Here is a 21,627-nt window from a genome sequence, read left to right on the forward strand (position 1 = left end):
TCAGAAATGAAAGAAGAGACCAGGTATCACTTCTCATTGGAATGATCACTGTTCACTATATCTTTAATACATACATTTGAATGATTCTGGTTTCATGGCACTGTTGGAAGCCTTTTGTCTCCTGTCTAAACCACAATAAGCTGTTGGACCTCATGATCACTCTTAGATCTTTGACCATTGAGGCCATGGTTCAGTGGTGCATAGAGAAGAAAGTCAGATGGATCCATATCATAGATGAGGGCTTTAGTGGATGTTAAAAGAGGTCTGTTCATGTCTCAATGGAAGCTTAAAACACTTTGTGTCATGGTTCTATGGAACACCTTATGCTGTGTTTTAAAGAGTTGAATACTCTTCCATCAGAAAATTTAGAACAAGCAACAACAACTAGGAGACTGTGGTGACCAGATATGATATCATGCCTTGCTTGATTCTTGCCTAAACTTCAACGGGGGGTCATGATAGATATTGTCATTCAGTGCTCAAATATTATCACAGTGCAGGCAAAGACAAAATTTGGAAGGCATCAGTACTTCACATGGATTCTCTACACGGCTTCTTCATTGATACAATTAATGGTTTTCATTTTGTAAAGTCAAAAAAAGCCATATACAGTAGTAGAAAGTTTTTTGTCTTTTCCTGCCACTGGTGAACAGTGAACATTGTGTCAGTTCTGGCCTTAGCCCACACTGACAATTCTGAAGGGTGTAGCCAATGATCGCCCTGTGATAGACAGAGAAACCTCTGTAATATCCACATGCTCATGGCATCTCAGAAATCATCTCAGATTTTTTTCCTCATTCCAAATCCTGCAGGTGAGGAGGAGAACCAGTGATGTGAGCTCCACTCCTTGTTGTTGCGCATCTGCCTAAAGGCCTTCTTATGAAGGGCTGGAAGGGCTCCAAGCTTATCTCTGTATAAAAATCAGTTGCACAATAGAGTTTTGATTGAAACGTCCAGCCAACATTATCATCTTACCTTCTCTTCATCAGGACCTCTTATGTTCTCAGATCTCACTGGGTTGATCTCCAACAAGAGAGCCACACATTCTGTGGATGTTGGTGAAATGCTGGATCTCTTTCCTGATTCACCTTCCCTTGCCAGATGATAGCCAGAATGATATAATCACAAACTTCTCTGTACTTATACTTAGCGCCAGTGTGCCCTGCAACTGCAAAAAAAAAAAAAAACAATTGGTGGTGATCAATAAATTATTCCTAAATATGTATTTCTCCGCTGCATGAAAGTATTTGTGCTAGTATTTGCTGTTAAGCGCAATATGAAATTGCAGCTCTGAGTTCTGATAAAGTTGCCTTTTATATTCAAACGGAATCTGCCCTCTAGCGGCAGCTCTGAGAAATCCGGCAAAAGACACTGAAAGGTTGCATACAGTAAAAAAAACGAAATCACTGCAGATGTACACTGCTTTCTAGGTTGTGGGTAGCAAATCGAATAGTGACATCATAAAGTGCTCCTTCATAAAGTCTTTCTATAATGTTTTTTTGTTTATGGGGCCCATATTACGAAATTCACAAATACGTTTCCATAGAGGTATGTGCTACACACTGACATGCAATGTGTTGGACCTACCCAGACATCTGGTTAAACTGGCCTTTAAATTAAACTTACTGATCAAATCAAATATTTTGTTCCTGTAATTCTGCAAAGAGGGATGACATTTCTGAGGTTCAGCGTCATAGTAAGAGTGAAGAGTTTTTAATGTATGTTACCTCAACCAGTGGAGCAAGGCTAAACACCAGAAAGATTGCAGCTGCATTTTGCTTCAGTGCCAGGCATGGACAGCTTTCTTATCATGTGAACCTGCATATCTGCAAAATGTGCAATGAACCTTTTTTTCCATTCACTGTAAGATGTATTTTTTGTACTATTCTGTAATAGTTAAATTGCACTATGAGTATCTCCTGTGTACACTGCCTCTGTTCTGGTGTACACTGTCTTAGTTTGCACCATCCTATTTATTAATATTAGTATTATTATTTTTAGTAGTAATTGCACTATGTGTATCCTGTCTACAATGTCAGTGTCTTGTTTGTAATTGCATCATGGGCCAGAAGGACCAATATTTAATTCCACTGTAACTTGAACTTGAACTTTGTTTTCTGAAAAAGACAGTTGAAGATGAGATGAAAAACCCCATGTTTCTTCTGACCTCTGGGTGATGAAAAGGGTTTATTACTCTTAAACTGTTTGAAGGTGTTAATTGGTAAGCAATAATCAATAACTAAAGGGGTGATTTGAAAAACAAAGGCCAAATTTACCAGAGGAATTTCTGAAAAACACCTCATCTATACTATTTCTGCAAAAATATAAATTTCAAAGAAATGGCTCGTAATAAAGGTGACCAGAAAAAAAACCAGTGAATATGTTTAGATGCGGCATTTTGACAACAAAACCACAGTCCACTTGAACAGAACATCCTGTTGTTGTCTGACACACAGTACCGCAGGAAAACTGGCGTGATGAGAGTCCTGTGTTTAATGCTGCTTTTTCAGAGTAAGTACATATTATTACCAGCCATCAGATTAAATTTGTAAGAATTTGTACAGAAGAAAAAAAATAAAACTACAAGTAATGTTAAATGATATACTAAGAATTTGTACATATCTGTCTGCCTTTGTCTCTTTCTGAGTAGCTCACTGTCTGTTACAGACGTATCAGGATATTTTGTAATATCTTGTACCAGTAACTTCTGACAATACTGTATAGAGGTTGTGCCCACCATCTCCTGCAATGTTATTCAATAATTTACTACTGTGGGAAGATCAAATAAGGTACACTAGCCTTACAGTATGTCTTAAATTATCTTAATTTACTAGAAATCTTAACTAGAATATCCTATGATCAATTTTATGCCGGATAAATACGTGTCTAGTAAACATTGAACAGATATCATCATTCATGAAGCACAGTTTGGGAAATAATTACATCAATAATTAAGGCCAATAGTTACATCTGCTGGCTGTGTGATTGCTTGCAGATGTACAGTATATTAATATACTGTACATTACAGTAAGAATGAAAAAATATTTCGATTTAATAATCGATAAATAATCCCTAATTATTTCAGTACAATCGTTTAATTTAGAAAGATTTAATGAAATTCCAGTTTTCGCATTCTTACTGTACAGTATGTCTCAGAGATTAATCAAAATAATTCGAAATTAAGTGCAGAAAGAATACATTTGTTTTAAAGTGGAGAGAGAAAATTAGGGCGTTACATTAAATGACTACAGTCCTCACCAGGAGAAGATAACAGAAGATGAACACATGGATGGTTTAAACAGAAAAATTACTTAAACACAATGAAAATAACACATCATCTTATTTTTCAATGGATTTTTTAGTTTTTTTGAATGCGGATACTTAAGCCAGTCACTTGTTGGTGTCTGGGTGTCAGTATTATAGCATTTTCAGATCATTTTTCATCATAGAATTGTATTAACTCATCTTTTTTTAAAGGCCTGCTTGCTTTCTCCTTTATGGTTAATCTGGAATATTTTAATAGGTTTCAAAACTAAAACCTTTAATTGTTTCTCTTTCTTGAAACATGCAATAGGGATATAAGGCAAGTACAGGGTTTTTATTTAATTTTTTAGATTTTTGTAACACTGATCCAGACCATGCGGATAAATAGGTGATGAGAATGCAACTTTAGAATGGTTTGACATGGGTGATTTCTAAAATCCAACTGTCAAAACAGTCTTGGTGCATAGCTAACTCTTTTTAAAAAAAACTTAACTTCCATATCATTGGCACAATACAAACAAGGCATTCCAAAAGAAGTGAAATCTGCCTGCTTTGAAGCTTAGAGCTTTATGACATGAGGCTGTTTATTGACGTGAGGCTGTTTATCTACTGCAGTTACTGGTAAGATTGCCTAAGCAGAAGGAAAGATGAGTTCAGGACAGGGAAACACCAGACCTGCTCTTAAAAGGTAGTGAAAGCCATACTGTCTTAAAATACTACATTTCTATTTAGCAAAGACACAGATGTTTTGTTTCAAAATTCAATAATGGAAATCCTTGCTTATATCTTATTTATAGTTGTGTTATTTGAGTGTGTGTACAGCACTGCACATCTATGTGTTAGATGCCTGGCGCATAAGAAACTAGAGGTATTAAAGGACGTGAATGTTCATTACCAGGTAGTGTCCAGCTGCACTGTGACAGAGCTGAGGAGAAAAGCACAGTCGCAGGAACTCTCACAGTCGTCTGTCATTACAAGACCAACGGATACCTGTATAACAAGAAGTACTGGTGCCATGGAGAATCGCGCAACTCGTGTGAGATTCTGGCAGACAGCGACAACTTTGTGAAATGGGAATATCGAGGGAAGATCTTTTTACAAGATAGACAAGGAGTCTTGCTGATCGGAATGACACAGCTCCGTTTGGATGATACAGGAGTATACTGGGTGGGGATTGACAGACCTTATGCTGATATTATGAGGAAGATCACCATCAAAGTGACAGAAGGTACAGTAAAGAGCTTGTCTACAGTATTTTTCCTTTGCTCACCTACTCATCCTTCATCTTCTCAGCATCCTTAAAACCCAATATTCCAGCATCTAATTCACTTCCTATCGACAGAAACAATTTCTCTCAACTGTTTGTCTTAAACATTGGTGTTTTCTGTTACCATATTGAAAAAACTACATTTTGAATTCAAATGTCCCACACAAGTATTGTAATACCAAATAGGAAGTTAAATATGCACCACAAGTAGTCATGTAAAGAAAAAGAAAATGTAAATATGAATTGAACAACATTAGCTGATAATAGTCAGATTAATACTGAGAAATGTATATGTACCGTATACTGTATAGCTATAGGCCATATATACCTATATTTGACTTTTTCCTGATTTTGTATACTGTATCAGTAAATCAGTAAAATAGACTGATTCCTCCTGACCAGGAGGAATAGCTTTAATGTTTGGGAAGAATTGTGCAGATGGTCTGCATGAAGTGGGCTGATTACCTCCACACAAGACAGATTCTTATTTAGTCACTTATTTATAATCTTGCAACCCTAAACCCACATTCAAGTGAGTTAATCTGTGGTGGTTTTCCATTTCCTTTATAATATATTTTTAAATTTGACTCAGGCACATTGTAAAGTCATGCCATCTTACTGAACTAACTGCTGCACTGTTTGAGCTGACAACTCATTGAGATGGCTGGAGTTAAAAAAATAACTCATCTACGATATTTGTTTCTACAATATACAGTATTTAAGTTCTTTTTAAGTTCTACAATTTGCTTACTAACGCAGTCACACCTGCATACCTGCTTGACAGGAAACAAACAGTACTTTCATCGTCCACAGTGAAGGCAGAGTACTTCATTTGAAGACACATACTGTACTGTATATCTAGTTTCTGGACAATTGCTTGCTTGACAATTGTGTACAATAACATCATGGGCATTCTCTTCAAAAACTTACCTTTACTGCGTATAAGGACACATTAATTAAGCTAAGTTGGAAAGAATTGCCCATGGAACGCAGTGGTAAAAAGCCCCAGATTGAAAGAGTGCAGTATGTTTAGCATATTTTTGAGCTTCTGTCACAAACCACAAGCAGGCACGCAAACGCTGTCGCAATCCCACGAGCACCCACTAATTAACTTCACGCACTTTTTCTATTTAAACTTCCACTGTGCAGCTTGTCCTCGCTCACTATTGAGGTTTCCTCAGCCTGAGCTGCGAATCTAATAAGCGATTTATTGTTTGTTCTTGTGACCCCCTGTATTTCTGACCTACCGCTTCTGATCCCCGACCTCACTTTAGCCTAAAGATTTGGATAACATTTTCTCTCTCACTCTCTGCACAGGGCCTTTTCCCACTTCTTCCCTCGGAGCATGTTATAGCTTCTTATTTTCAGAAAGACAAGATTTAATCATGCATAGTGACCATTAACCGGCACTAGGAACAGCCCCGTGCATGAGATCTCTTTTAGGCCCCTAGGAAACGGAAAATTTAGAATAGCCTACATTTTAAAACCTGACCTGTACATCTTTAAGAATGTGAGAGGATACTGGAGCGCAGGATGAAAAGGTCACAAGATCAGCCAAACTCCACACAGACAAGTACCCTAAACTGAGACCAGACCCAGAAACATGGAGCTATGAGATTACTAGTTCTAGGTCTCACCAGCATACACTTTTCTTCTGTTATTTCTTTGCGCAGGTGAGTAATCTGCTCTCAATTATACACCCATATGTCAGACACATTGAAAACAGAGGTGTCCAAGAAATATACTCATGTTTTTGGAATTGCACAGCTAAATTTAGTAAGGAAATACAAATAAACCAGAATGTCGTAACAGTAAATTACTTATACTGTAGCTTCATGTGCTCCATGCTGTCATATTGAATGTTTTTGAGAGCTGTGTTACATTCTAGTCAAATGTTCTGTGTATGATCACTCCAATAAGTTAGCTAACATTTTTGGCAAATTTATTTATTAAACAGACACTCTTGGTTCCACGTTTTTGCATTTCTGCATTGCTAAATGATTCTTATTTAAAACTCGCCTCTAGATAAAAAAAGACAAAACATTAGCAGTATATAAACTGCTTGTAAATAAACATCTGTTCATTGCACTGCAGTACATAATACCAAAACTGTTTGAAGCACTATGATATTGAGTATAGAACATTAGAAATGCATTCTCTTACCAATGCACAGTATTTGCCATCTTTTTAACACTGAGTCATTTGCTTTTTTGTTACATTTTTATTTATTGTCCAGTCTTATAATTTGAACATAAGCCCTGAATAAAAATAAAACAATGTCCCCAAAAAGAGTGATCCTAACACAGATCTGCACTAATTACAACACCCCAAAGCACTCACCCCTTTTTGTTCTGTGTTTTCTATCCTTTAACCAGTTGTCAAGGGGCAGCTTCAGACAATTCTAGCTAGCAATTGTTATGTCTACAATTATCTCAGTAATAACTTTGATTCACAAGCAATGGTCATTAAGTTGGCAAGTTCTAACTCTGAATCATGACATTGTGGATTCAGCAGTGGAAGTAACAGCGATCTTTGAGGCATGGAAAAACAAGAATACACTGGCTATCAAATGTGTCTAACCACTGTACTTGAAATCATGCACACATCTGTCGTAAACTACCCTGGATTTGAAGTAGTAATATCTGAATTGTTTTGACTATATATTGACTATATTTTGACTGCTTGTTATAGAGTAATCTCTCTTAATCATCATCAATTAATTAATTAATTGTGGATTAATTAATAGAATTCTTATTCAGGCCCTATATACTGTACTGTATGTGTTCTCAGTATGTTTCCTTTTATATCCCAACAGTTCCAGTGTCTCGACCTAACCTGGTATTCCTGGGCCCTGCTGAGGTGTCTTGCTCAGGACAGCCCCTGATAGTGCGCTGCAATAGTGTGCAAGGGACAGGTGTGAGATACACTTGGTACAAGAGTGTCCAGCCAGCTGATGTCCCAGTGCAGTTCTCCACTGACCTGACCTTGTGCTGCACCACTCTGGCCGAGAGTCAGCTCTATTACTGCACAGCCAGCAATAGTGTGAACCAGGAGCACAGTGACCTTGTGAGAGCAGAACTTCTAAAGCCAGCTGAGGAACAGTGTGCCTATCATGTCACTATTGGCAGTGAGTACCAGCGCCAGCAGCCCTGAGGAATATAGGGATTCTACAATGCAGAGATTCTTGCTGGATTGTGAGACTTATAATTCCATGATAGAAACCTTTGTTAAAATGAGTCCAGAAATTACAGATTAATGTTCTACTAACCGAGGCACATCAGTAGAATGCAGTCATATTGTGACTGAGCTTTTTGGTTTTATTTTGTCCTTACTTGAAACGGGTAAGAGCGATACAGTGGTCCAGTGTTTAGTATTGCTGCCTTGCAGAGCTGGGTCCTTAGGTTCAATTCCTGGGGTGCTATCTGTGTAGAGTATGTATGTTCCCCCCATGTTTGTGTGTGTTTCCCCTGATAGCTCCGGTTTCTTCCCACTGTCCAAAGATATACAGTACTGGTATGTTAACTGGCTTCTAGGAACAATGGCCCTGGTATGAGTGTGTGTCTGCCTTGAGATAGACAAGTGTCCCGTCTGTGGTGTATCCTGCCTTGTGCCTGTTGCTTTTTGGCTCCACAGCGACTCTGAGTTGGAAAAAGAGTTTGGAAAATGGAAAGATGGTAATATGATGAGTTAAAGTCAAGATACAGCTACAGTACGCTCTGCTGAAAAACCCTGGTCAGGGCAAAAGCCATTTGTAGTGGGCAAATTATTTTGATTGCTTGTTTGTTTAATAGGTTACTGAAAAATACAAAAGAATAACCTCAGTAATAGTAATTATGCCATAGTTGTGCTTTATAGATCAAATAATATGTTAGGAAAAGTTGAATCCATGACAAAAGAGAAAAAACAGCACTGAAAGTGAGGACGTTAATAACATTTAAGTTTTAGAACTAGAACTTATAGTACACCGCAAAGTTTTATAATGATGACTGTTGTTTATTTGTACAGATGTATTTTTATTGTTTTCTATTTGGCAGGCGATCATTCTTATGAGTGCTGGGATGAAGAGTTAATGAGCACAGCTACAGCTCTGATATCCACTGAATTCACAGATGGCTATCTGCCTTCCTCAGTAGTTAGTGAGGCTAGTGAGTTCAATGTCTCTGTCAGGTAAGCCCCAGGCATTTTTAAAATGTATACTTGTTTGGTATAAGCACTCCTGTTTCATACCATGTTATCGCCAACTGCTACCATGTAAAAAATATAAATAACGTTGCATGGTCATGGAGTAGTCATGCAATTTGTATTCTGACTCAGAATGAATCAAATCACCTGCCTCTTAAATGCCGACTGCATTTCATTAAATCGTTAAGTGAGGAGTAAAGATTGTGAGATCATAACAAAGGTTACAAATGAAAGAAAGAAGGACATTCGGCCCGTGTAACCCTGTTTAGTAGTTGGTAATTAATTAGTAGTAGCTAATTAAAATCAGGACTGCATGTGGGAAGTGGGTGTTCTACAGAACTACAAGAGAGTTGGGGCAGAAATGACCTTTGTCATTTAAAATTAATTGTAACAACTGAAATCTGGGGCACTGGTGGGAGGTTTGGGGTATTGTCTGCCCCCTATAAAACTGTATTACTGTTTGCTGTGGAAGTACAGAAGATACTACTTAGGCTTGTTGTCAAGGACCGTACCCCGACTTCTTTTACAAAATGGCAGGATCAATTAGCTACTAGCAACCCAATGAGTTAGATGGGCCAAATGGCCTCCTGTTGTTTGTAGCCTTTCTGATAGTCCTAGGCTCTTCATTCCTGTGTTGCTCCCATTTTAAAAGCCTTAGTTTTTTAATGGCAAATTAGTTTTCGTTTCCCTCCAGTAGGACTGAGATAAACAGGGTCGAGAAAAGTGTGTGAGTGTGTTGAGGACAAGGACAAGCCTCGAGTCTTTCTGAGAAACAGAGCAGGAGGGTGTGGGCTGAGAGCTCACTGTGTACACGCTGTGGTTTCTGAATGGGGCGGTGGAGGCGGACTGGAAAGTAAGAAAGCAGGCAGAATGGAAACCAAATCACCATCAAGGGGGGAAGAGGGCTGATAAGCTGACAGATAAGAACCCATAGGCTAAAGGCCAGTCTGACAGCATGCTGTGTGATGTTAAATATAAATTAAGATGTGCTCTATCACGAGCTTTTTATTAAAATGAATAATTGGAAATCTGTTAGCGTCATTGGTTAAGACTCACTTTTCCTAATGGTGTCACTGTCACTGCACACGTAGTATATCTCTTCTACAGTACAGTAGGTGCAAGATGCATGTCAGCATGTTACCATAAACCTTAGAGCTGTGCTTAGGATTTGAGTACTTACTGTAAATGCACTGGGGTGTGTAGTAATACATCCTTTATAGACACCAACCATACAAGCCTTGATTTCATTAAAGGTGTGTTTTGAACTGAAATTACAGAACAGTGTAGTCATTGTTTGTCAGTGCATTGTTCTAGTACACTGCTTGATCATAAATTGAGAGGACTATATCAGGCTCAAATATTTTAATAACATCTAGAACTCAGTTCCTGGAGAACCCTGAGTCTTCCATTTAATGTTTCAGCCAGCGTAGTCAATTAAACAATTAATCTTATTATATTTAAGGTATTTTATAGTTGATTACAAAATATATTCAGTTCATTCAAGGTACAATTGCATGTACTGTATTGTAAATCACCCTAGAGGCTGGTTCGAAATGTTACAATGATGCAGCTAATTGACTAAATAGACTAACTGTGTAACTGAAATGTGGGTGTGACAAAAGCCAGAAAAAGTGAGCCCTGAACGAGCTGAGTTTGAGATTTCTGCTGCCACGAAGGCCTGATGAATTAAAAATTTCACATCGGATTGCTTCCTGTCTGTCTATCGCGGTGAGTAGTGTGTGTGAGCAGAATTGTTTTTCTCTTTGTGTTGTGAAGGTTTTGATTTCCTTTCCACTGAGTTGTCTTCTTTCTAGTCCTCTACAGTCTTTAGGGTATCCAGGTCTGAGGGTCGGAGGAATAATTTTTTTTCAGTATGAAAAGCAAACTAGCTGATACAGTACGTCACCACAGTCACTTCAATGTGTGCTATTGCGCATGTTGAACTCGGCAGCTCGGGTCGAAGCTCGATTGTAGTTGTTTATAGCAACATTAATATAGTTTCCATATGTTGTGAAAATGACTTCAGCGTCAGTGTTTCTTTTTTTAAACTGCTAAATAGACTGTTACTTTGAAAAACAGGGGAGTGCGGGGCAGATATGTTGATGATACTGTATGCTAACAATCGAAAACCAAGACAGTTACATTTTGATTAAACATTACAAAGTAGCTACATGTAGGAATTAAAACATTAAAACATTTTAAACCAATACATCCCTCCATACATTTTCAATCATCGCTTATCCAGCTACAAAGTCAATTTAACTTACAAATTACCACTTCTACAGTGACCTTTCTCTCTTTGTCACGTTATCATAAACATTTTCATCAGTGCAATATTCTTATTACACTTCTTAATATACTTGTTTCTTTGTCATCGCTAAGCAAGTTGGAATTTTTCATTTTTTTCGTTGTCAGTTGCATCAGGAATAACATTTTCAATTTACATCCACATGTGCAACAAATCAATTTGGTTTCACGTGTAGCAGTTTGGACAAACTATCCATTACGAAAACATTTTAGACACGTGTTCTGAATAAGCTAAATGCTGAAATATTTTCTCGTTTCATTTCTTTAGATTTAAAAATGTAATTTAGATTAGGTATCGTCACATTTGTCAATCATTAATGTATAAGTATATTTGTTTACAACGTGTTTATGAATGCTAAAAGCAGTCACAGTGTTAACAAAATGTATGCCACCAGCTATTTCAAAGAGTGAAACTTCTGAACAGAAATTTTGAATTTGTTTAAAAAGGGCCCCTCCTGTATCAACTTCCACCCTGACCTTATTTTACTGTTTATCATGATTACATCAATGAATTATATTACTAGAAACGTTTACTAACCAACTTTAAAGAACACATAATAAATAACAAAGAGACACACATTTTACGAAGATAACATATTTTAGCATTGAAAATAATAACATGAAACATGTATCTGTTGTCTTCTAGTCAAACGCCTCAACTAGTCTTCATGTCTAGTTAGAAAATGTGGCTTGTGCACCGTTTGCTATTTACATGGACCTGACAAACTCAAAACCCAATGAAATACAGAGGCATTATAAATACAGTGACTTGATTTGGCATACCTCTCTTTTGAGATCACTTATCCTGCTCTTCTTTTCTACTCTTTTTTACTGTACTGTACAGTAGGTACATCCTTTTGGAGGACAATGTGTGTTTACCAGTTGCTACTACATTATTTTAATTTTAAACCATTACAGCACAGTTTGCAATGCAAGTAAAAGGATGTTTGCGAGATGTAATGAAAGATTAATAGAATTGATCAACATTTTCTGCTTTCCAAAATCAAACGAACGTCATTTGGCGTAGCAGCGGCTGAAACTATACCGATACTGTCATCTTATGGCAAACATGAGTCAATTACTACATCGGCGGTGAAATAAACCACTACACTTAGTTTATTTGGTTTATACACTTACATCCAGGTGGATGCTGCACATTGGTGGTAGTGGAGGGGAGTCCCCATTACCTGTAAAGCGCTTTGAGTGGAGTGTCCAGAAAAGCGCTATATAAGTATAAGCAATTATTATTATTACTTAAATTCACAACTATTAATTTTATCATTTATAGCTAGCAAACTATAACAGTCCAGATCAGCACAGCAGCAACAGAAAGAGCCACTGGAGGGAATTTGTCAATGTGAAAAAATATATTGTGTTGCACATCCCCCGACCGGCGGAGTAATCCTACTCTATTGGGCCCCTGAGCAAGGCCCTTAACCCCAACTGCTCCAGGGGTGCCGTATAAATGGCTGACCCTGCGCTCTGACCCCAAGCTTCTCTCCCTGTCTGTGTGTCTCATGGAGAGCAAGCTGGAATATTCAAAAAGACAAATTCCTAATGTAAGAAATTGTATATGGCTAATCAAGTGATCTTATCTTATCTATCTTACATTGAGGGGGGCCCCCCAGGTGGCCTCGGGGCCCTAGGCAGTTGCCCAGCTTGCTAGGCTGGACCTGGCTGCAGGCCACATTGCTTCGCTTCCTGTGCTCAGACACCTTGTCACATGCTGCTTAGTGTGCATCTGACAGATGTGTCCTGTCCGAGTCTCGGTGACCTGTTTGCTGTAGAGTGGAATGTCAGGAACTCGCTCTGTCTCACCATTGCTGTTTTTTTTTTTCAGGTGCAGCTGGACAGTGAAGTCTTTGTCATATGAAGTGTGTCGCTGGCTGCTGTTTGTGGCTCTTCTGGTGTCTTTTATACTTCTGCGCAGATATTTCAAGGTATGTTACTGTAGGTGAACACCAGAAAGAATCGGCCATAAAAAAAAATCTCCAGTCTTCCTTACACACCATACTGCAGACCTGCATTGCTTGAGCTATTGTGCTTGAAAGAAGACATGCAATTCGTTTTTTTCTTATACCGCAGTGAGTGCTCTCTCATTTTCTAACTTCATGCATTTTTCAAATCAGTGCTTGACACTAATTTGTGACCAATTTGACCAACTTCCTTCTCAGTTAGTGTCACAACTGGACACTTTGATTTTGATCAGGAAACATATTCTGCCACTTTAAAGCCCAAAGCCAAGGCAGAAACGTTGTCCCTCATGGAATAGAGCTTCAAGCAATCTGCTACTGCAATTGGATGAATAACCTTTTCTTTTGTATTTCAGGTATGAGTAACTACATTCTCTTGTGTATCAGTGAAAACCAGAAGCTGGTTATTTCATGCTCATTTATTTTTAATCTGGACATAAAAATGATGTATTAAAACTGCATACTGTATATTTATTTTTCTACTTCATCAGTGTAAATGAGCCTGCAGCTTAAACACCTTGACTATAATGAGTGTCTTATTGAATTTTCTCCTCTATCCAGGGAAAAGCAATGTTAGCAGCATGCTCTGAATATGATCATTAACTATTGTCTTATATTTAAGTCGTGTGTTCTATGAAATTGTCATGAGGATTGTACACTGTGGATAAATGTATCCCTTGGCTCAGACTGCACATCTATCAAACATGTTCCAATAGAAAATGGTAGTACACACTACAGACTGAATGCTGGCAAGTGAGCTAGTCATTATACATGCAATGATGCACTGCATGCCCATGAGTGGATAACAGCAATGGTAGCACACTCTTGGATCCTGTACCGTGTGGAACCAAGTAATGTGTATGAAATTGGGTACACAAATGGAACCATAGCTCCACAGTGCACCACTGGTAGGGCACAACTGTTTGAACAGGTCAAGAAACAGTAACAGTGTTACCCCCATATAGCCTGATCTCGGCAGATTTCAGCAGCTACGCCAGGCTGAGTCTGGTTGCTGCCACAAGGGATGTTGGTGGACACAATTTTCTCTTAACCAGAATGTCTAAAATCAAAGCATATTAATACAGTGACTGGGGACACCATGCTGTAGGAGATATTAAGTCAAGATCTACTTGGTGATTTACATTCTTACGGCACTATTCATGCGAGTAGCGACTCATGTGTTAACCCTGGTATCCTGGCTGAATTCCACTCTGGGTTTACACAATCTGGTCTACCTTCAGTTTTCCCTTAAATCAGTTGGTTCTCATTTTGCCTGATCTACTTCACAGATTCATGGGGGGCAGTTGGTACATTACGGTTGCTGTCCATCACCCAGATGGATGCCGCATAGCTCTCCACCTATATATACAGTACAGTATGTACTAGAGCTATAGGATGAAAAGCTCAATGAAAACGTAATTTTTATATATACAGTATATGTATAGATACAGTTGACGTGGGAATGTCTGTCATTTCAAACTTATTATTAAATGATGAAGGGTACAGAAGCCGTTCTTGCTTTAAATGATCGTACTCAGTGGAGAGGTTTTCTTTGAAGTCCAGGGCTGAGCCCACTTACTGTACAGTATGTGTCTCTGTTTCAGAATAAAGGGCACAGAAAACACTATAGTACATATCTGGAAAAAAAACTGCACAGAAACTGCAGAGGACTGAAGGAACTCCACAGCAAGGAGATCATTTCTTCGCTTTCAGCCCAGCACCTCTGATTCAGTCTTCTGCTGAGCTACAGCATGTTGAACTTCACACAAGAGTTACTGCCTTCATGGGAGAACTGCAGTCAGTGGACAGGTTTCAGACCATGCCATTCATGGAAGGAAAGAAAGTGTTGTGCAGTATAAACTGTGATGCCAGGCAATTCCGGTTTACTCAGGGACACTATAACACGTGAGAAAAATACGTTGGTCTTTAGATATGAATACAACTAATTCCTAATCCTATAAAATAAATGCCTTTTAAAGGAATATATACTTTTAAACACACTCTGTACCAACTATTTTCTTGTGGTAAACCTGGAATTTTTTGTACTAATGAAAGTCCATGAATGAGTTGCTTGTAGTAACATCAACAATAGTTATCATTATTGATTTGTATGGGAAATGTCAGTCTGAATAGATTAGTATTGCTGTACTTAAAATGTCCACTAGATGGGGACAGATCTTGGAGTCCCTCACTTGTCATATCGCTCTCACTCTTAAATTGTTTGCTGCTATTTCTGGATTCAGGTACTGGTAACATGAACTGTCCCTCACGAAGAAATATAAATAACTTCACTAAGCGCTTCTATATTGCATTGCACCCAGCCATGAATAATAGAACAGGGATCAGACAGGCAGGCTATTAATATGCTCCTAATCTCCACCTGCAGTCAGCTCGGATTTCTGTTTTTGAGCATCTGGTGACCTGAAGGGAGAGGGGGTTTCAGGAAGGTGCCATTAAATTAAGTAAACTCACTCCATTATAGTTAAAGGGTAGGTGAAAGTGACGATGATGATAGTCTGTTTCACCTGAACCTTTTTCTAAATGTTCCGTTGTTGATATTGCGGCAGCGCTAAGACAGATGGGGCAAATGCTTAAGAAAATATGAAAATAGCAAATATTTTCTTCCTGTGTTTTATGTACACTTTGACTCTCAACCTAAAAATGTTCAACGTTTTTCAAAAGTGGTCAGATTTTATTTAATTTTCTGATACAGAGAGGAGCAATTGTGGGGCATATCTGACTGATAACCAGAAACATATCTGACTGATAACCACCACTGCGGTAATGTATTGTACCTCCAGGTGGAGCTCAAACCCCACGTTAGAAAGCAACGTCAGGCAATGGTGCCTGATAAATGCTCACAAGGGCAGGCATGGTCGCGCCTTGGTTAGCACTGTAGTCCTACAGTATGGCTTCTGCATTCTAGGTTGGATTGTAGCCTTTGGTGCCTATCTGTGTGGAGCTCACTAGGTGAATTTTCACCATCTGTTCCAGTTTACTTCTGCTTTCCAAATGCATACAGGTTAGGTTTGATTTGCAGCTATATACAGTAACAATCTACCCAAGATTTCAGTCTGGCAGATTTGCTAATTGAACATGCTGTGGCATACTACAGCCCTGACACACATGCCACATGTGAAAGGAGGTTTTCTTCATCCAGTTTTAGAGCACAGGGCTGAAGAAGGGGGATTGTGAATTCATTTGAAAGATTATTCAGAACACAGACATGTGATGCAGTACGAGATGTAATAATACAGTGAGCTTACACAGCTGTTCTGTTCTAATGATAATATGCAGTTGTCTGCTCTGCATAAGAACCTAAAATAGTTACCAGTGAGATGAGGCTGTTTGACCCATCTTGTCCATTTGGTAGTAAGTAGTTAATGGATCCATTTCATGAAATAATCCAGGGCATCAGGTTCAGCAACATGACAGGGCAGTTTGTTCCATAACACCACAACCTTTTGAGTTAAATAAAAGTGCCTATGGTTGTTTGTTTTAAATGCATTCCCATGTACAGTAGTGTCAACTTCTGTCTACTGGTTTGTGATTTGTCTGTTCCCTTGAGGATTTTGAATACTTATCTTAGAAATAATTATCTTTTGAATGCTTATTTTCCATTGTTGTCACTGCAGCGATGTCAATTGCCTTGTAATTGTCTCTGTGCAAGACTAAAATGATTTAGTTCCTTCTGCCTGTCGGGGCAGGATGTAAGGATCAACTTTAAGTTGGTAGCTTTATTCAAACCTGGGGTCGTGGCCACAGATACCTGCTCCAGTGCTTCAAAATTGGCATGAAGGCCAGGAACCCTCACGTTGAAGGAGATGTTTATGAGGTCTATTAGAGTGGTGTTAAAATAAGCACTGGGGGAAATGGTTTAATTCTGTTTAGTAGTGTTGACAGTCAACATTAACAGCACAGCTCATATGCAAGACCATGCCCCTTCCTTCGAATAGAAAGTGTAGTTGTCTGCATCAAAGGTGCTTGAGGGTTCAGCACCGGTCCCAGGCATTTTTAATTGGGCCAGTGATGCTTCAGCCTTTATTTTTCCGGTTGAAGGCTGTGCATGTGGTTGTGCTGGGAGTTGGATGAGGTGCTGCAGTGGTGTGTCTGAGCTGCACAGGGACTCCCTGGGATCTTGTGCCAGGGTGCCCAGTGGGAGGCATGGTGAAGTGTGAAATTGTACCAGCTCATCAAAACAAACCCGCCCAAGAACAAAGGAGTCATGACAACGAGACCCATCCTCTGGCGCAGAAAGACGTCCCTGGAGGACCAAAGCATCAATAATTTCTCCCGCTAAAGCATTCATAGCAAACATGGCCAGCACTTGATAGGTCTAGTCCCACCAGACACACCTGCCGAAGGCTCCACAGCTGAAATGTAGTGTTCCTTTTCTTTACCTTTCAGCATAGTATGAACCTTTACCTGTTCCTTTGCACACTGAAGCTGTGCCACATACTCCCACAATGGCTCCAGGTTGGCATTATTGTCAGCGGCTCAGCTGACCAGCTCCTGGTTGTTTTGCCAAGTGTGCTTTTCAGATCCTTCGTGCAAATTTTATACCTTTTCCAGATTCCAGAATTCCAGAAAATTCCAGAAAACAAACTAAAGAATTGGTTATTTCCCCCTGTCAAAACATTGTTTTATCAAAAATGAGCCTTTAAAATTTAATGATGTGGAAACATACTGCCAGGTATTGTTAATTTCTTTCAAACGATACAGTAATCCAGGAACCCGGACCTGGGACCTGCATTTGTTGAATACTGGTCAGGCCTTGAGCCATGTTGTTATATAATTTGTATCAATTCCTTTTCACATTCTGACCCACCTGGACTTGAGCATGGTGAGGAGAAAATTAGATGTTTTATTTCTGTGATCAGTTTTTTGTTTATATGAATTGAAAGGAAGCAGCATTTTAAGAACAGTAGAAATGTAAATAATGGAAAAAAGGCTATTTGGCCCCATACGGTGCCTGCAGAAAATATTCACCCCCTTGAATTTATTCGCATTTTGTTCCTGTTTCACTTCCATTTTAACACATTGAAATATTTTTTCTCCCTTCAATAACACAATAAATTCAACACATTTATGAATAAAAAAATATTTATTCAACAACATTCGTTTCCCCAGAATGAAAGACTTACATTTCTCATTTACAAAAGTACTCAGGCCCCCCGCCGAGTCAATACTTTGTGCATAGTCCTTTAGCAGCAGTTACAGCTGTGAGTCTTCTTGGGTATGTCTGTACGAGATTTGCACATTTAGATTGTGGAATGCTTGTCCATGGAATGCAAATTTGCTCCAACTCTGCCAAATTAGATGAGAGTGTCAGTGGACAGCAATTTTCAGGTCATACTACAGATTTTCAATTGGATTCAAGCCTGGGGTCTGGCTGGGCCATTCCAGAATACTACTTTCTTTTTTCAAGCCATTCCTTGATAATTTTTGGGTCATTGTCCTGCTGGAAAATGAATTTTTTGCCCTAAACGCAGATCTCTGGCTGACAGAAACAGGTTCTCCTCAAGGATTTGCCTGTATTTGGCTCCATCCACGTTGCCTGCTCTTAGTAGTGTCTGGCTTGTGCCATGTTTTTTTCCATTTTGTTGTTGGTGCTCCTAGGAAGGTTCAAAGCTTTGCCAATCTTTTCATAACCTTCTCCAGCTTTTTTCCACCTAACAACTTCATCTCAAAGTTCAATGGGCAGCTCCTTGGTCATGACAGCAGGACTGATCTGCTGTTTTAGTTGTCAGACCTCTCAAAGTCAGTGATATTTACCGTGCAATTGAACACAGGTGGATTGGAAATGAACACAGGTGTTAACGTATTTAGTGTGATCTCTCATGATAATTGAATACCTCACCCAATTTAGGTTGTTACAGCAAAGGGAGTGAATACTTATCAATTAAGTAATTTTCAGATTTTTATTTTTAATATAATTCTGAAGACATCTAAATACTTTATTTCATTTTAACATTATAGAGAATTACTTCTACGGGAGTGGAAAAAAATCCCATTAAAATATGCTTTAATCTGACTTTGCAACACGGCAGAATGAGAAATAATCAATGGGGGGTGAATACTTTCTGAAGGCACTGTATATGTGGATAACGTGTTTGCAGGAAAGTGCTGAACTTTGAGCAGCTGAAAAAACAATAACAGTTCAGTGGAAAGCTGCCTTTGCCCTTTCTTTTCTGCAAAACATTTGAGCACAGCAGTGCAGTTACTGGAGATGGCGGGCTGTTTTTTTTCACTTTTGTTTTAAAATAGACTCGTGCCTTTTTTTGAAACTCCTTTAGGTTTCATTTCATTAGGTGCTTAGCACCTGGTGACATTCCTTGTCATTGGGGCAAAAAGTCTGCTGTGAACCATTAGATGATCAACGGTACTACTCTGATAACAGTAAAACTCTGCCCTGCAGTGTTATTGCTTGGTGTCTGCCTGACCTCTCGCTGAGATGCTACAGCATTTCGAAGCATTTCGTGAGAGTGATAGCTAATCGGCATGCTTGTCCAGTGGCGGGGGACTGTGCAGGTGTTGGGCTACACCTGGCTGATGAGGACAGTGTGTTTGAAGTCTGGACCGCTGGAGCTATCTGATTTGTGCGCCTGGAGGATAGCGTGCAGGCGATGAGCCTCCGGCTTCTAGTAGCACCGTAAACAAAGCAATCTGTTCCCAGGCAACGAAGGAACACTGTGCTCACTTTCTAGCACCCGGTACAAAAATACCCACACAAACAAATTCAGATCACATTGGTTAGCCACAGAATCACACACTCAGAGCAAAAACAGGGACAAGAAGTACAGTATAATATAATGCCAGCAGCTGAATTAGCAGTAAAAAACATCATTTTACTTTTTAATGGGCAGTATGGTTGAAAACTTGCTGATCTCTCTCAATAGTTCTCTTTAAACAGCAAATTATGTTTATATACAGTACATAGTCCCTGTGTATAGCAGACAAGCTCTAAAGAACCTTGTCAGCCTTTACTCTATCTGCACAAGGTACACTGAGGGTCTGTGGGTTTTGAATTTGTCCAGAAAATGGCCGATGTCTGGTTTTCACATCAAAAAAATATCCAATAACATCTGATCTGACAGTATGAGTGAACATTAACTGCACTCTGCAGTACATTGTTAGCATGGTTTGTTTGGCTCTTTAGCAGCTTCTGGTTCCTTGTACCACTAGGTGGAGTGATGCTATAGAAAGATTGCAGCTGTTTCAGCACCATAAACTGCAGGTGGCTACTGGACAGCTCCCTGGTTTTGGACTGAGATCCACACTACTCATTTTACCCCCGCAGGTTCTGATACTGTAACATAGCCTTGAATTAACTTTGTTTTAATAAGTCATCAGAAGTGGTCTATGTGGCGTATAGGCACTTCTCACAAGCCCTTGTAGGAAATAGCATCAGTCCTTGAAAGTGGTTACTCCTCAGGATTGAACCGGGCTTACAAAACTTCTTTTTATATGTAGTATACATACTATGCATAAAAATGTTTTTGTTTCCTGTGTAAAAGTTTAAATCCAGGGGAAAAAAAATGACCATCTGCAATATCTTTCAGTTATAGTATACAGTGTAACTCTTAATACAGCCAGGATTAAAAGTGTCTGCTTTACTCTCCGAGTAAACTGGTGTAGGCTATTTCATGTTGTCCTGTATCAGCAGTTCTGTAGTGCATTCTTGCATCCACATGTATATCTGTGTTATGTGTAACCCTAACATTGACTAATCAACCTGCATAGAAATGGTAATAAAAACAGGCAACATGAATAATAAAGGAATAAGGTATCGTCTCAACCTTACTTTTCATGAAGTTTGTTACACAGTAGGGAAGCCAAAACAATGGATATTCTTCTTCTTGCTTTTCCTAGGATATTGGCATCAACATGCTAGTAGCTGTAATTACTTTATGCTTAAAGTCTCCGTATTCATGAAATCTATCTGACTCCTTATCTGCTGTCATATACTGTAAGATTTACAATGGCTGAGAGAACCCATGGGTGTACTCAGAGCACAGATTTTATACAGCTGCTTGCACAAAATTCCCTATATGATCATGGTTGTTATTAAAATTTTCAACTGGAAGCCTTAATGGAGAGAGAGAGATGACATTATGGTAAAGGGATTCCTTACAGTGTGACACAAGTACCAGCTTGGTAGTACAATCGCTGAGGCACAGATTACCAAGGCGTTCCATCATTACTCAAGCAGTGAAGACATAGACTAATATCCAGGAGTTAACCGCCTGATCCCCTCCACACCCTTCTCTGTCACACTGCCGCAGTCCTGTGTGAATTCCCTGTGCTGTTCGTTCAGTTTTAAATATGCGGCAGAGAAGGTTCAAATCTTTTCCTTTCCGCTAGACAATTGCCATCTGCAGCTTATTACCTAAAGTTGCCTGCTGTTCAAGCACACTTCATTCACCCCTGCTGCCCCTCCTGTGCTGCCCCCCATGCGTCTCCACATTGCTTTCTTGCTGGAGTGAAAATAGGCTCTCGTCTTTAAGAAACCCAACAAAGGAACAGTGTCAGACATGTTGAAGATTCTCACTCCAGCCTGTATGCCTTCCAGCTCTGCAGTATTTTCTATTCCAACTTGTATCTTTGGGTGTTTTATCTGAACTGCCGAATATG

General features: G+C 39.1%; 1 protein-coding gene across 3 annotated transcripts; it reads left to right on the forward strand.

The window, feature by feature from the left end:
- Positions 1–1,549: 1,549 nt before the first annotated feature.
- Positions 1,550–20,791, forward strand: LOC148658677 (uncharacterized). 3 transcript variants are annotated; one of them, XM_088640177.1, is made up of 6 exons: positions 1,551–2,511; positions 4,163–4,492; positions 7,347–7,658; positions 8,566–8,698; positions 12,861–12,960; positions 13,350–14,586. In XM_088640177.1, exons 1-6 carry the CDS (start codon positions 2,478–2,480, stop codon positions 13,353–13,355), a joined length of 915 nt encoding a protein of 304 aa, XP_088496303.1. In that variant the 5' UTR covers positions 1,551–2,477; the 3' UTR covers positions 13,356–14,586. The 3 variants fall into 3 exon arrangements, with proteins under 3 accessions (XP_088496302.1, XP_088496303.1, XP_088496301.1); XM_088640175.1 differs by lacking the exon at positions 13,350–14,586 and adding an exon at positions 14,598–20,791 and having other exon boundaries at positions 1,553–2,511; XM_088640176.1 differs by lacking the exon at positions 13,350–14,586 and having other exon boundaries at positions 1,550–2,511; positions 12,861–13,343.
- Positions 20,792–21,627: the final 836 nt, after the last annotated feature.

Source organism: Lepisosteus platostomus, chromosome 7 (assembly GCF_059453375.1).
Source record: "Lepisosteus platostomus isolate fLepPlt1 chromosome 7, fLepPlt1.hap1, whole genome shotgun sequence".
NCBI lineage: Eukaryota > Metazoa > Chordata > Actinopteri > Semionotiformes > Lepisosteidae > Lepisosteus > Lepisosteus platostomus.